We start from the raw sequence: 17106 nt of genomic DNA, 5'->3' as shown, positions 1-17106 counted from the left end.
TGTTGGGCTTTGTGGAGGCTTGTGAGCCGGCCCGACCCATTACTGAAACCCTAGGTTAACCATTTGGTTTTCCTATAAATATGATCCTTGTATTTGTAATTCCAAGTAGTAGCACAAGTGAAATAAAAATCCTCCTGTTACAGTCGTGGAGTAGGGAAACCGAACCACGTTAAATTCTTGTGTGTCCCGTTTGTGTTCCGTTTCTCTTTTCTCTAGATTATTTGTGTGTGTTGTGTGTTTAATTCCCAACAACTTGTACTTCAAACGGTAAACAGCAAGAATAGTTTTGATTTCAAAAATAAATAAAGAATAAATGTGAGCTATTTTGGAAAGTTCAAAAATAATTTTAACCCTTTTTATTAAAAAAAAAGATTATGTTGAAAAAAACTTATTTAATAATATTAAAATTCAAACATTGCAGGCAAAAATACTAAAATCAATCTTTCTCATAGTTGACCTTTGGCGCTTGATTTTTAAAGAAAGGAATTATCATTTGTTATTACACCCCTTTTATATTATACAAAAATATATTTAAAGAAAAAATAGAAAAAAGAATCGTTATTCTATACTCCTTTGGCCTGCAAAATTTGTCTCGACTCCTCCAACTTCCACTCCATTGATACTCTTTTCATCTCGCTACAAAACGAGAACATGTCTCACATTTCCACTATTATAAACGTCTTCTTCGATTCAACAATTTTCAATTTCAGCAATGGATTCCATTTCTATGATCTCCTTCTTTATTTTCATCTTCTTCTGCGCTTTCATGTTTTCCGTAGCTAATTCGTCGACGCTCGGAGTCAACTACGTTTCGCCGCTTCTAGATATTCAGGAACGTGAACGAGCACCTTCTTCAGTACAATTAACCGCCGCCTATGGCGTTCTTAATCGCCTAATTCCTTCCCATTTTTCGAGCTTTGAGTTCCATATCATTCACAAGGTGCTTTACTAGTTGTTCGCTTAAAATTTTAATACTCCATGATAGCAGCAAATTAAAGAGAATTGTGTAACATTATCGTGCTTCATTTTGTAGGAACATTGTGGTGGAGAATTTTGCTTTATCATAAGCAATTACCCTGGCTCAGCTCGAGATGGTTCTCCTGAAATTCTGTAAGTTACAGTTTTATTTACTACTGTAGTTTACGATGACAATAACCTTGAAGTACCAAATTTTCTGTTTCATTGTTTGTCTTTGTAAAAAGGAAGTACCAAATATTAGTGATTCTTTCTCTTTTCTGTTGTATAAAGTTTCATGCGCCAGTTCTGTTGTATAGTGATGATAGTTGATTGATTTCACCTCTTAACATAAATGTATTACGCATGAGTCTGGTATGTAGAGAGCTTTATGAATTCATTCTGTGCTAAAAATATGATATTGCTTTTCAACCATTAAAATTCTGTTATGTCATTTGTAGCAGAACTTATATAATACCATAATTACAAAATAGAATGTTTTTTTTCTCCAATTTTTTTTAGATTTAACAAGTATTAATCTCTTCTATATGTAACTTATTGCTCACAAGTGGAACTCTAGTAGTAAATCTATCCGAATGTTACACAGAATTCGTGGAACCACAGCAGTAGATATATTGTCAGGTGTTCATTGGTACTTGAAATATTGGTGTGGAGCACATATATCATGGAGCAAAACAGGTGGAGCACAATTAGCTTCTGTACCTGATCCTGGCTCTCTCCCTGCTGTTCAAGATGCAGGAGTGGTAGTTAAGAGACCTGTTCCTTGGAGCTATTACCAGAATGCTGTCACATCAAGCTGTAAACCAACTTTTCTTTTACTTTTTAGACAGTCCAACTCAGGAGGTATATTAAACAGTTATTGATTTCTTCTTCTAGATACATTTGCTTGGTGGGATTGGAAAAGATGGGAAAAGGAGATTGACTGGATGGCTCTCCAGGGAATCAACTTGCCATTGGCTTTCACTGGGCAAGAAGCTATATGGCAAAAGGTTTTCAAGGTATTCCCCTTTGGCTATAGTTTCATATTGATTGTCTTAGTCAAAGATTCTAGTTCATCGTACTGATTTTATGTTGCATAGGATTGACTCATCTGAGAGTCTTTCATTTCACAAGAGTAATTCATATGGAAAATCCGTTAGTGAGTTAACTGATTTCCTGTTACAATTTCCTGAGAGGATATTTTTACTAAGCCTGTTAGAGACTGTGTAGCTCTATCTAAAAGAACCTGGAAAATTGTTGACTCATTTAGGAGTACGGAGAAATTATATAATTGTAGATCTTATAATCAAAAAGGAAAGAGGCTCTAATGGAGTCTGTTCAAAGGAGATAGTTTAGGCAGAAAAAGTGTAGATGTCGGGTGAAAGGTTCAAGTCAAAAGTTTTGGTATAGAAACTCAAAAAGCTGCTTAAGTTAACTTAGTAAAGTTATATTTGATCAATGGAATCAGCAATTAACTAGCTTTGACGTAATGGAACCCTTGTCTTTGGCTAGTACATTGACGAAGGACAAATCAAATTCTTCAATCTTTATATGGATGCTACTGTTGATGATATGAAATTGATCATCGTCTATACTTCTAGGATATCTCTGATTCTGGACACTTAAAAGCCCATTACTATGTGATCTACTGCTCCATTTGAAGATACTTCTTGAACTTCAACTTTTCTGTTAAAGTCTTCAGTTTGCTACAGTGGATACATGTTTAATGTAGAACATGTTGAGACGTCTGAACTTAAGTATAATATGAAGACTCTTTGGAAACATTGGTGCCCAAGGTTCAAATTCCAAGAGAGACAAAGAATATTAGGTGATTTCTTTGCATCTACCTGAGCCTTAATAGGCAGAGTTATCTGGTCTGGTGAAAGATAGCAGGTACCTAGTAAAATATTTGAGATGTGAGCAAGCTGGCTCAAACATCATGGTTTTTCAAAAAAACTATTAAGTCCCTTTCGATGTAACATTGGTCTTACTGTGTCCTTTACTGGCTTGATTTTGCGTACTTATATATTTGATGAATGGTTTTCATTTGTGCAGAACTTCAATATTAGCACTTCAAATCTGGATGATTTCTTTGGTGGTCCAGCATTTCTTGCATGGTCACGTATGGGAAACCTACATAAGTGAGCTTCTAGTCATTGACCTATCAATACAATTTATTGAAGTCCCAAGAGTTGGTGTTTTGTTAACTGAAAAAGTAGAGGATTGGTATTGCCAGTGTGCAGCTAACTAATTAGTACAAATGCCTTAAACTCCATTTTAAGCATCTAATATTTTCACTTGTCTAATCACGTGTCATTGTAGTTATGCTTCATCAAAATTGGGGGAATGATGCTTCTCTTGAAGAAATGAGTTCTTTTTGCATCATGCATTGCAATCAAATTGTTGAAATTTTTGCAATAAATTCATTACTAGTAATTGAAAATTTGCATTACCTAAATAATTCACAGAAATTGATGGTGTTATTTTTTAATGCTTAGTCATTGAGGAGCTAGTTTGCTTTTCAACATAAACAGATTTTTTTCTGGCATTCAACTTTGTTTCATTGGTTCAATAGTTACTTCTCTCATAAGCAATTTGGCTTGTGTGTTCTTATTTCTACTATAATTCTGTTCTTTTGAATTTTCAAACATAATGCATCTATCATAGATGGGGTGGGCCACTTCCGCAAAGTTGGTTTGATCAGCAACTCATTCTGCAGAAGAAAATTCTTGGTAGAATGTATGAGCTTGGGATGACACCAGGTACAATTATTATTATCAAGTGTGTTGAAAGTACTCTTAAACTCACCTGCTTATCCTAACGGAGAAAGGCATATTTTCAAAACATATTTTGGGTAGAAAGGAGTTAGAAGTTGATCATGCATCTAAGTTATATACAATTTTGATGAAGTAGAGGCACAGGTTTACTAAAAAAGAGAAATATGAAGATGAAAGTAAGCTATAAGGTTGCTCTCGTATACTAAAGTTAAGCTTTCATGCAACTATTCATTGCTTAATGTGGAATTCCTTATACATTAAATGATCATGGTAATCTGTTTCTTGTTTAATTCCTAACACTTTCTTGATTGGTTAAAACAAATTAAGGAATTGCTTAAAAAAATTAGAATTTGTATAAGCTAAAAGTGTGCCCTTGACCTCTGTGTGCTGTTGCCTCGGTAAAGTATTCTTAAGTTGATTTCGTGCATCTTTCAGTTCTTCCAGCCTTTTCTGGAAACGTTCCGGCAGCACTGAAGCGTGTATTTCCATCAGCAAAGATAAGTCGTCTGGGGAACTGGTATATATCTACTTTAACACAAAGTACTTGATTGGTGATTTAAAGAAGCTAACTCCTCTATCTACTATTCTGTTCCCTTTATTTCCTTTGGATTCTTTCAATCTTTCTATTGGATTTATTGTGGAGATAACAAGAGAAGATTAGCTAGCTGGAAAGATTTGCCTTGTATTCATATTTTCTTATGCTATTTCTCCTTAATCCTATCTTCAACTTATTCTTTCTTGGTCCTATTAATTAAGAAATGCAAAAGAAACAGTGGATACTAGAGATATTTTTGAATCCAGACTTGCTCATTTTAGAAAGAACGTTGCACATTTTTATAAATACACACGTTGCTTTTCTTTATCTGCTTGTTCACTGTCTTTTTATATTAGTTCATTCACAATCTTTGACTATAATCACCTTTTCTAATAAGCTGTATTCGTGGGAGATAAGGACATTATTAAAAGTTAAAGTGGTCAATTACAAAGTTCACTTAATTAGCACTTTTGATAATAAATAATTAATAGTATGGCTGAGTCTTTTTTTAAATAGGTAAGTAAGCTTGTTGTGCAATTGTATCTTTTCTTAATGTTATAGGACAAAAAATTAGTTTAAGAAATAAAAAAAGTTTGGACTGATCCTTCTTGATGACATGACTATGATTAGAAGTACTTAATTTGCTGAGAATATTGGACATTATTCAAGTATGATGTCCAGTTAATTCTAAAGTTTCTTTAATGATTGATTTGCCAAGACAAACATTTCTATTATGAAATGGTGTCTTCTGATGGTTATATCTGCTTTTAATAAGTGACACAATCATGAAAAAAATCACCGAGTTATGGTTTTTATTCGATTAAACAACACGATATACCATGAGATGAGCTATGAAGAAGTTTAAGTAATATTGGCAGACCTGTACTAGAACTATAACCTAATTATGTACTTGAGTCCTCAACTGTTGATAGAAATGAAGTGCATAATTTGAATAAGCATAATGCCGCAATTTTCTGCTATTTATTCACAATTGATTATCGGTTTCAGGTTTACTGTGAACAGTGATACCAGATGGTGTTGCACATATCTTCTTGATGCAACTGATCCTTTGTTTATTGAAATCGGAAAAGCAATTATTGAGCAACAGCTAAAAGGTATTGTAATATAGTAACTTCTATCACCATTGGACCAATCACAATCTTATTTGGATGCTGTCATTGCAAAATTATGTAGCTCAAATTGTCTTCTTTCTGTTTTATTATTTTCTGTTGGGGCCAACCGTGATGTTCAGAATATGGAAGGAGTAGCCACATATATAACTGGTAAGCTTTTTTTTTTCAATTCCATTATCGTCAGGTGGAAAAATCATTTTACTTCTATAGTTTCATGTATTATTGGATACTAGTTGGCATAGATTGGTCGGTTTTCATGATTTTTTGTTCCTTCGAATATTTAGAACTTGTTAACTCTCGACATGCTAGCATAAGTGACTAATTCTTCATCTCCATTTTCAAGAAGTCCTCTTTCCATCAACATGATCTCCAATTTCCTAGCATCTTTTGTTTATGAATCAAGACCTGACATGGTTGCATAGAGCTCTTGTGATGGTCACATGTGGTAATAGCCTATCTTTGTAGCCTTGCCCAACTTTGTCTCATCCTAGTTGGAAAATGTCAATCTATTGCAGTGATACCTTTGATGAGAACACACCTCCTGTTGATGATCCAGATTATATCTCTTCTCTGGGGGCCACAATCTTTAAAGGAATGCAAAGTGCCGATTCAGATGCAGTTTGGCTAATGCAGGTAAAAAAGCTTAACTTTTTAGTAGCAGATTTTCCAGTGATTTGAAAATCTCTAAATTTTATGTCTGCCGGTGTTTGAAAATCCTATTTAGTTAATCGTGTTTAGTTCTTCATTTGGGCATTAATTTAACATCCTGGCTTTACTTCGCCTGAAACATAGAAGTGTTAGTTTATTTCTCTGGCATGGCGCACACAGTTTGTCTTCAAAGTGATGAAACCAAATGTTTAATCCATGTTTAACTCCTTTCTTATTTTTGACCAATGATTTCCTTTTACTTTTCTAGGGATGGCTTTTCACTTATGATCCTTTCTGGAGACCTACACAGATGAAGGTCGTCTATCTTATCTCTGTTTCTCTCTATAAAAATATCTAATGTTCATGCTGGTTACTTTATTTAAGAGAAAAAAGAGTTCATGCTGATTAGCTGAAGCATATTGCATACTCCCATTAGCTGTTTAATATTGAGGGCATGGTACTATGATGTTTTGGATGAATTATAGAATGCTCCAAAATTTGGCCTTCAAGTTTTAATTATCTGCATGCACTATTTTCAGGCACTTCTACATTCTGTTCCTCTTGGCAAGTTGATAGTTCTTGATCTTTATGCTGAAGTTAAACCAATATGGGCTACTTCAAAGCAGTTCTATGGAATCCCATACATATGGAAAGTAACATTGCTATTTTTCTTTTGTGCATCTGATGTAGTCTTCCCTTAGTTAGCATATTATTTACTCAGTTCATCTGCCCTGTTTCAGTTGGAACTAATCTTAAAGTTGTCTTTTTGACTGGATATGTCATATATTTTATGTAATGACTTGGAATGGTGTTAGTTTGGTTTCAATAAATTATTTTAAATCTGTTTGCTTAAAGAATACATTCTGAACTGTCCTCAGAAAGTAGTTGCATATATTATTTCTATATGCATCACGAATCTAGGTCATGATGTCATGTCGGGCTGCTGATAATAATAAGCATGGCTGACCTTGGTTTTAAGAGCGTTAGACGCCATACAGGTTTTGACCATGAAGTCCATAAAAGTTCAACCATTGAGCACGAATCTCATAATATGGGTTTCTGGTGTAGTTAGCAGTAATTCATATAAGACTTGAAATCAGTTCAGGCCTTATTCATTCTAGAGATGAAATGCTGTAAATTTCCGAGTTTTTGGGTTGGAGCCTTCTCACCAGCCTTGGCTCAGCCTTTTTCCAATCAATGGAGCTAGTATATTAGCTATTGCCACCTGAAATTGTCTTTTTAAAATTACTCGGTTTGTATTTACGAATTTTATTTCCAATGTCTCAGGTGTATGCTACACAATTTTGCTGGTAATGTTGAAATGTATGGAGTTCTTGATGCTGTGGGATCAGGACCTGTTGAAGCTCGTACGAGTGAAAACTCAACCATGGTTAGTTTGGTTCTAATCGTATTAGGTTTTCATTCTTCTTATAATTGTGTATCCAATACAGAATTATAAGTAGGTTGCCATTTTTTGGTCTTTGATATCCTGATCTGTTAGGATCTTTGGGCAATGCGGTTGAGTTACTTCCAATGCTCATGCAACTCCATCAATTTCTTCTGAGAATGTTTCTGAAGGGATTTCAGAATAAAACTGTCTACCGCTTCCTTTTTCATTGATTTAGAGATTACAGGATAGCTTAGGTGGTATAGGTATAGTTATACGAGATTATTTGTTCTGTTAGTTGTGTTGAATTTGGATCTGCAATTCACAAATCTATTAGGATCTTGTTCATGTAATTCGATTTGTCATGTTTCTCAGTCCTTTCTATTTACTGAATTTATTCATGTATCACATAGTCTTAATTTTTTTTCTTGCCTAAAGGTTGGTGTTGGGATGTCAATGGAAGGCATTGAACAGAACCCTGTGGTGTACGATCTTATGTCTGAAATGGCTTTTCAGCATAGCCCAGTTGATGTCAAGGTAATGTAACGGTTTTATGTACAATGCTGGAGTTTATCATTTGATTTCTTCTGTATCTTTTCCTTTTTAGTCAAATTGGACCCTTTGTGTTGTGTATTCTAATAGTAATTTCCTTTGACTTATCAGTTCAAGCAAATGTATGTGAAGAACTGTGTTAGCTATAAGAAAGTATCCGAAGTTCTTTGCTTTGTAAATTGTATGTAATACCCTTTCTCCTTTTACTTATTCAGTTTTGACAACAGCATGGTCAAGATTCTTCAAGTTTACAAGATTTTGCTATGTTGACAAATTCTATAGTTTGAGAGACAAAGCAGTTCAAACTAGCATGTTTTCATGTCATAGTACTTCTATATGTTATCGGTTAATGATGATTCTGGTTGCGTAGTGGCACTTAATAAGTCAATCAAACTCTGTCTGTAGGCTTGGATAGATCTATACTCCAGAAGACGCTATGGAAGATTTGTTCAGCCCATGCAAGATGCCTGGAATATTTTGTATCATACCATCTATAATTGCACTGATGGTGCTTATGTAAGTAAAACCTGCTTATTGCTGCCTTGTTCTTCCATTTGAGGTGTTTATGCAAGTAAATTCTGTATCTTTGACTTGTGCTTACACAAAGAGATATTTTAAGGATCTTTAGAGACATATGATATAAATTAATGGAAGCACTGTTTTCACTTGACATATGATAATATCATGTTTATAACTGATATAATTAGGTGGGATCTTTCAAATATGCTCCTCTAGAAGTATATACTCTGCATCACCTAGGGACTAAAAATATTTGGAGATCTGAAGGTCTAGGTAGATACATGTGTGGAATTGGTTTTAAGACAGATTATTCAGGACAAATGTGTTGGGTTATCCCACATCGGAAGTGGGAGGGGCTGGTGGTCAATTTATAAGTGTGAGGGAAAGCCTCAACCTTTGAGCTAGCTTTTGGGGTGTGAGTTAGGCCTAAGACCTTGAGCTAGCTTTTGGGGTGTGAGTTAGGCCTAAGACCTAATTTTCAAAGGGAGGAGGATTGCCCATGCCTTATAAAGAGTCCACCCATCTCATTAATCACCGATGTGGGACTTTTGTCTTTCTTTAACACCCCACCTCACGCCCAGTGCTTAGTTATGTAAAATTAGGCCTTAGGCCTAACTCACACCCCAAAAGCTAGCTCAAAGGGAGGAGGATTGCCCAAGCCTTATAAAGAGTCCACCCATCTCATTAATCACCGATGTGGGACTTTTGTCATTCTTTAACACCCCACCTCACGCCCAGTGCTTAGCATCTGGTGCGTGGGCAATTTTAATTTTGGGGACCCCAACATCGGGTGAGACGGGCCCTGCTCTGATACCATGTGAAATTAGGTCTTAGGCCTAACTCACACCCCAAAAGCTAGCTCAAAGGGAGGAGGATTGCCCAAGCCTTATAAGGAGTCCACCCATCTCATTAATCACCGATGTGGGACTTTTGTCATTCTTTAACACCCCACCTCACGCCCAGTGCTTAGCATCTGGTGCGTGGGCAATTTTGATTTTGGGGACCCCAACATCGGGTGAGATGGGCCCTGCTCTGATACCATGTGAAATTAGGTCTTAGGCCTAACTCACACCCCAAAAGCTAGCTCAAAGGTTGAGGCTTTCCCTCACACTTATAAATTGACCACCAGCCCCTTCCACTTCCGATGTGGGATAACCCAACAATCTCCCCCTTCACACATCGGGCCTTGGGCTGGAGAGAACGACAACCCAGTTTCTCCCGGTGGTCTGAGACTTGTTGACAACCTGGGCTCTGATACCATGTAAAATTAGGCCTTAGGCCTAACTCACCACCATGTTAAACGCACCTAATCTTCACTATATGAGCTCATCATCCATGGCAGATCACATGTATGTTTAGAGAGAAAAAGAAGAAAGAGAAGAGTTCTTCATTGATTCAAAACTTGAAGAAGAAGAAGCAGAATACAAATGACTAACCAACATGGTTTCTTATACTAACTAACTAACAACCTTCTAACAACTTTCTAACTAACTTTAACTAACTTTATACACATCATTAAGTAATTCCTATCTCATTATTCCCCCTCAAGCTTGTGGGTGCAAAGACATTCAACACACCAAGCTTGCTTATCAAGTGTTCATGTTGAGCTCTAGGTAATCCTTTTGTCAATATGTCTGCCAGCTGCTCCTTGGAACTTATATATTCTGTTATGATCAGTCCTGTTTGTATTTTTTGTCTGATAAAATGGCAATCGATTTCTATGTGCTTGGTTCTCTCGTGAAACACTGGATTGGCTGCTATTTGCAAGGCTGCCTTACTGTCGCTGTATACTACAGCTGGTTGCTCAACTTCACTTCCCAATTCCTTCAGCAAAGATCAATCCATACTAACTCTGAAACTGCATTAGCCATACTTCTGTATTCAGCTTCAGCTGAGCTCCTCGAAACTACATTTTGCTTCTTAGATTTCCATGACAAGTATGTTTCACCATGTTTAACTAGAAAACCTGATACTGATCTCCTTGTATTTGGGCATGCTGCCCAATCTGCATCACAATACACATTCAATTTGTTTGATCTTTTGCTGCTCAGTAGTACTCCAAGTCCTGGCTCCCTCTTGATATATTTCATTACTCTCACAGCTGCTTCCCAGTGTGATCTCTTGGGTTGGTGTAAAAATTGACTAAATGTTTGAACAGAATAAGCTATGTCTGGCCTTGTCATAGTCAAATATAACATCTTCCCTATCAATCTTTGATACTGTTCCTTGTCTTCAAATAGCTCATCATCTACTTCTCCAGTTAGATGATCTAATTCTTGGATTGTTAGTCTAACATTGGCTTCAAGAGGTGTCCAAGCTGGTTTAGCATTTCCTAAACCCAAATCTGAAATAATTTCCAAGGCATACTTCCTTTGATTCATCAAAATGCCTTTTGCTGATCTACTGAATTCCATTCCCAAAAAGAATTTCAATTCTCCAAGATCCTTAATCTTAAAAGCCTTGTGTAGAATGGCTTTTGTGTGCTCTATAAGTCCCAGATTGCTACCTGTCACTAACATGTCATCTACATAGACAAGAATCACTACCATGTCTGATCCTTTCCTTTTAATGAATAAGGAATGATCTAGACTACTCTGAACAAAACCAGATTCCAGTAATGCTTCACTTAACTTCAAGTTCCATTGCCTGCTTGCTTGTTTGAGACCATAGAGGGATTTGACAAGTCTGCATACTAAACCAGATTCCCCCTGACTGTCAAAACCCTCTGGCAACTGCATATACACCTCATCATGAAGATCACCTTGTAAGAAAGCATTATAGACATCTAATTGATGAACAAACCAATTATGTTGAGCAGCTAAAGATAAAACAGTCCGGACAGTAGCAATCTTAACCACTGGTGAGAAAGTCTCATGGAAATCAAGCCCCTCTCTTTGTGTGTAACCCTTTGCCACCAATCTTGCTTTAAATCTCTCAACATCACCATTAGCCTTCAACTTGACTTTATAAACCCACTTACAGCCTATAGGAACTTTGCCTGTTGGTAGAGGAACCAAATCCCATGTATGATTATCCTGAAGAGCTTTTATTTCAGATTGCATAGCTTCTAGCCATCTGACATCTAATATAGCTTCCTTGTATGTAGTTGGTTCAGTAACAGCAGAAAAAACATGTAAGTATTTTTGATAAGTTGGGGATAGATTGGTATATGAAATAGAGGCTGCTATAGGATACAGAACATTATTTGTTGATGGCTTAGAAACATATTCAGATAGCCATAAAGGTTGTTTAGTAATCCTTGTGGATCTTCTGAGAGGCACAGCAGGAGAAACAATAGGTGAAGATAATGATGGATGTAGTGATTCTGTTGCTGTATACATTGGGGGTGATGAATCATGAGATGTTTCTAAATCATCAATTGGACATGAAGAAGATATAGGACAAGATTTAGGTGCAGGTGAATGAGATTGAAAAGGAAATTGATCCTCATGAAATATCACATCTCTGTTCAAAAAGAACTTCTGCTTTTGTAGATCAAAACAAACATATCCCTTTGTGACACTGGAGTAGCCCATAAACACTGATCTCACAGCTCTGGGTGCAAACTTATCAATCCTAGGCAATGTGCTTGCAAAACACAAACAACCAAATGTTCTTAAGTGTGTGATACATGGCTTCTTCCCAAAAAATGCTTCATAAGGTGATTTTCCTTCAAGAGTTTGTGAAGGCAATCGATTTATGATGTATGCTGCAGTAAGAACACAATGTCCCCAGAATTTGATTGGAATGTGGCCTTGGAATCTTAGAGCTCTAGCAACCTCAAGAAGATGTCTATGTTTCCTCTCAACAATACCATTCTGTTGAGGAGTATGAACACAAGTCCTGTAATGAATAATTCCTAAGTCTTTGAACAAATCCTGCATAGAATTGCTGATGAATTCTCCCCCATTATCAGTCCTTACTCCTTTAATATTTGCATTAAACTGAGTAGCAATCATCTTTAAAAAATGCTTCAAAATAACCAGCACATCAGATTTGAACTTCAATAAGAAAACCCATACTGTTCTCGAAAAATCATCAACAATAGTGAAAAAGAACTTATTTCCATCAAATGTTGGAGTGTCATAAGGCCCCCATACATCTAAATTAAGCAAATCAAAAATCCTTGTAGATTTAGTGCTACTACTGTAGAAAGGAAGTCGAGTATGTCTAGCTAGTGAACATATCTCACAAGTTTGCAATTGTCAACAGAATAGCCTAACAAATCCTTTATAGATCCTACTGATGCATGAGCCAATCTTCTATGCCAAAGCATGATGTCCAGTTTGTCAGCATGAGCAGCAAAGCTTTTGACATTGCTAGTTTCTGAACCTTTATGTTTTGATGAACTTGTTTGAACCAAAAAATAGAGACCATCCTTTTCTTTACCAATCCCCTTCAGTTTCCCACTGGAAAGATCCTGGAACACACAAAATCCAGGGTAAAATGATACAAAGCAATTAAGCTCCTTAGTAACTTTGGCTACAGACAAGAGATTGTATTTAAATTCAGGCACATATAGAACATCATGCAATTCTCCTGTATCTGTGAAACTGCAATTACCCATATGAGTCACAAAAGTCACACCTCCATTGGGTAAATGAACCTTTCTATTTTGATCAGGCCTAACAGTTTGTACATTATGTAGCACTTCTAAGGTAGAAACCATATGATTTGTTGCACCACTATCAATTATCCAAGGCAAATCTGTAAGTTTAATGACATTAATGTGAGCCATACCTGCCATATTGGCCATCACATTAGCTGTGGAAGTATCTCCATCTAGCATATGTTGAATGTGATCATGTTGCTCATCAGTCAAAGAAGGTGCTCTAGGTGGATTTCTTGCACCTGAATGCATTGAAGAATTATCAGTCTGGACATTATTAGCATTATAGGCATTGTTACCTGTCCCTTTCTTCTTGAATTTCCAATCTGGTGGATAACCATGAAATCGAAAACAGTTAGCCTCTACATGTCCTTGATTCTTGCAATAATCACACTTCAAATCCCAATTCTTCTTCCCTTTATAATATTGATTAGAGTTAGACTGTGAAGTAACTCCTTTACTGTAACGAGGAGGTCCTCCTCTTCCTGCCATTAGAGCAGCTAAATCTGCACCTTCTTCACTCATAGATGCAGATGTGAGTGATCTTTGACTCTCCCTTTCAATAAGCATAGCATAGGCTTTGTTAATAGTGGGTGTAGGTTCAACCATCAATATCTGACTACGTGATTGTTCATAGGTTTCATTCAACCCCATCAAAAATTGCATCAACTTTTGTTTCTCCATATGCATAGACAGATCCTTAGAATTTGGACAGTTACAGGGTGGAGGTGTAATACTAGCAAACTCATCCCATAAATTTCTCAGCTTAGAGAAATAGGTTGCTATACTGCCAACACCCTGTACAGTGGTGGCTATGGCTTTATGCAATTGATAGATCCTTGATGCATTCACTTTGTCAAAACGCTCTCGAAGATCCTCCCAAACAGCTCGTGCACTTGTTGCATAAACAATTCCTGTATGCAAATCCTGAGTTACAGAGCTCATAATCCAACCTTGAACAATCGCATTACATCGATCCCATTGATGCCCTAATTCAGTTCCGAAATCCTCCTTTTTCCAGCTGCCATCAACAATACCCAGCTTGTTCTTCCCAAGCAATTGGATTCGCATGGCTCTGCTCCAAATGGAGTAACTATCTGATCCTGTTAGCTGCATCGGAATGATGGATGTACCTGTAGTATCGGATGGATGTAGAAAGAGTGGATGACTATGATCAAACTTGAGATTCGCCATTGATGCCATCAGCGAAGCAGTAATTGCAGAACACAAGTTTAGCAGAACTTGTAATTGTGGATGTATGGCTCTGATACCATGTTAAACGCACCTAATCTTCACTATATGAGCTCATCATCCATGGCAGATCACATGTATGTTTAGAGAGAAAAAGAAGAAAGAGAAGAGTTCTTCATTGATTCAAAACTTGAAGAAGAAGAAGCAGAATACAAATGACTAACCAACATGGTTTCTTATACTAACTAACTGACAACCTTCTAACAACTTTCTAACTAACTTTATACACATCATTAAGTAATTCCTATCTCATTAAAATGTGTGGAGAACATTTAGGATGGTGCAAGTTGCTTAGTGGAGAAAAGGAGAAGAAAATGCAAAAAGTAGTGTCATCTCAAAATAAATTAATAGAATCTCCTAAGCTTTATGCTCTCCTCAAATACTAAGGGGCTACAACTGGTAGTTCTTGATGGAGATAAGTATAGTCTGATAGTTCCATTGTGTATGTCTGTGCAGTATTGGCAAGTTGACATGGTTATTACTTGCCCTTTTGCGTGATTTCTAGTATAGTGCCTCATTTCAAGATTTGAATTCTAACAAAAGTAGTGCTGTAAAGAAATTTGAGATTACCAGCCTAGAAAAGTAATTCACTTGTTTATTCTCCTTCTCCTTCTCTCTTCCTTCACTATTTAGGTACATTATTGGAGTTTTATTCTGTACATAACTTGCGATATGGCTATAAGCTTTGGCTATTTTGCTGATATTAGGGATTGGATATATATTTTGTTGATTTCCGAACTTTGATCTGGTTCCTACATACCGAATGTGCATGCACTCCCTCACTTATGCTGCCAATACAAGAACATGCATCAATCTCCAGAAAGTCTTATTTTTATCATCATACTTTCAAAGACTCCTATTTTATATGTTCAAAGTAGTAGTTTTTTTACGTTGAACATTTCCTTTGTGATTCTTGTGCAGGACAAAAATAGAGATGTTATTGTTTCATTTCCAGATGTTGATCCAAATTCCATTTCAACACTGCAAACAGTACTAAACGATGTCCATGAACAATATGGAAAAAGATATTTAAGAAGAGCTATTCTGGAAGAACCAAATGATTCCTATGATAAACCCCATCTTTGGTATTCAACTTCAGAAGTTATACATGCACTAAAACTTTTCCTGGAGAGTGGAAATCAACTATCTGACATCCGTACTTACAGGTTGGATACGCTAGTTCCTCTTTTAAGTTTCCTTCTTTATTTCCTTTTTTCACTTCGTGAGGGTAGTGGTTGTTGTTCTCCATCTTCTCAGGTATGACCTCATAGACCTGACAAGACAAGTTTTGGCAAAGTACGCAAATGAACTATTCTTAGACGCTATAGAAGCATATAAATTAGATGATCTGCATGCTGTTGCACACCTTAGCCAAAAGTTTCTCGGCCTAGTGGAAGATTTAGATATGCTTTTAGGATGCCATGATGGATTCCTTTTAGGACCTTGGATAGAGAGTGCAAAGGAACTTGCTCAAGATGAAGATCAGGAAAGACAGGTAGAAATGTCTTTTACTTGAAACACCTTTCATGCTTAAAGCATGAAGATCTTTTAACTTGAATGGACAATTTGCAGTTTGAATGGAACGCAAGAACTCAGATTACTATGTGGTTCGATAACACTGAGCTGGAAGCTAGTTTGCTTCGCGACTATGGTATGCAAAACATCCAAGCTTGTCTTACTTATATATCCATGCTCTAGACTTCCCAAGCTTAGCCTATTAAGGTTTAATTAGCTTTTGGAGGATAGTTCTTCATACAAGGTTTTTGTTGATTCATTTTTCGTCCCCTTCTCTCTAGGTAACAAGTATTGGAGTGGGCTATTGCGAGATTATTATGGCCCTCGTGCCGCAATTTATTTCAAGTATCTGACAGAAAGTTTAGAAGAAGGCAAGGGCTTCAACTTGAAAGCTTGGAGGAGGGAGTGGATCAAACTTACAAATAGTTGGCAAAGTAGCAGAAATGTTTTCCCAGTCAAAAGTAGAGGCAATGCCCTTAATGTATCACAATGGCTTTTTCAGAAATACTTGCAAGATTTGGGATCACACGATCATTAAGCTTTATAATGAATATTTGTAATATAGAGATATCCCCTGCCCTCAATATATATCCCATTACGGTTTCTGCAAGAAAAAAATTCATCGTTGCTATGTTGTTCAAGCAAATTGTAATTTTGACTAATGAAATGAACGCTTTCTTTAATGAAAAGAGAAATGAAAAATAAATAAGTCAGAATTTGCAGCAAAAAAAGAAAAGTTTATTTATAAAAAATGGAAAATGTCACCTGAAACTCCTATTGATTAGACTGTAGACTAAAGTTTATTTTTAATTTTTAAAAAGCCAGAAGTTTATTTTTAATTGTTCTTAAACTACAAAAGTTCACTTCTTTGGAAGCATTGAAAGCTGCGGTTTACTTATAATCCCTCCTTTTCCGTTAGTGAGTTATTGAGGCAATGCGCACATATAAAAACAAAAAAAGTTTAGAATATAAATTAAAAACTGTTTTTTATTTTTTCTCTTTTAGTTACTTTAAAGTAAAATTATAAATATAAATAATTATATTTATTGGAATTATCACCTAAAAAATGAGATATCCGTTTTAGGCCCCAAATTTGAGGAGGAATTTTTTTTTTTGGGTAATAGTAGAATCAGTATGGGTCCTTTTTAACAAACAACAAAAAGTGTCTTTCATTTTAATTGTTTTTTTACTTTGTTTCAAAACCTTATAGAATATTTCTTTCTTTT

General features: G+C 36.1%; 1 protein-coding gene across 2 annotated transcripts; it reads left to right on the top strand.

Moving 5' to 3' along the window:
• The first annotated feature begins 560 nt into the window (after positions 1-560).
• On the top strand, positions 561-16507 carry LOC107012810 (alpha-N-acetylglucosaminidase-like). Of its 2 annotated transcripts, XM_015212735.2 has the most exons (19): positions 561-940; positions 1034-1110; positions 1562-1773; positions 1852-1973; positions 3010-3095; positions 3622-3716; positions 4167-4248; positions 5275-5381; positions 5519-5549; positions 5915-6032; positions 6316-6363; positions 6587-6696; positions 7335-7437; positions 7873-7971; positions 8392-8502; positions 15287-15531; positions 15623-15860; positions 15938-16016; positions 16162-16507. In XM_015212735.2, exons 1-19 carry the CDS (start codon positions 713-715, stop codon positions 16416-16418), a joined length of 2448 nt encoding a protein of 815 aa, XP_015068221.1. In that variant the 5' UTR covers positions 561-712; the 3' UTR covers positions 16419-16507. The 2 variants fall into 2 exon arrangements, with proteins under 2 accessions (XP_015068221.1, XP_027771026.1); XM_027915225.1 differs by lacking the exons at positions 15938-16016; positions 16162-16507 and having other exon boundaries at positions 15598-15712.
• The last annotated feature ends 599 nt before the right edge of the window (positions 16508-17106 follow it).

This window comes from Solanum pennellii, chromosome 3 (assembly GCF_001406875.1).
Source record: "Solanum pennellii chromosome 3, SPENNV200".
Lineage (NCBI taxonomy): Eukaryota > Viridiplantae > Streptophyta > Magnoliopsida > Solanales > Solanaceae > Solanum > Solanum pennellii.
This window is presented reverse-complemented; position numbering and strand designations above follow the sequence as displayed.

Excerpts from the sequence above, each read along its gene's own strand:
- LOC107012810 (XM_015212735.2), top strand. The coding sequence starts at position 713 with ATGGATTCCATTTCTATGATCTCCTTCTTTATTTTCATCTTCTTCTGC. Across the intron at positions 5,550-5,914 it reads AGTAGCCACATATATAACTG|TGATACCTTTGATGAGAACA; the intron begins GTAAGCTTTTTT and ends AATCTATTGCAG. Across the intron at positions 7,972-8,391 it reads ATAGCCCAGTTGATGTCAAG|GCTTGGATAGATCTATACTC; the intron begins GTAATGTAACGG and ends CTCTGTCTGTAG.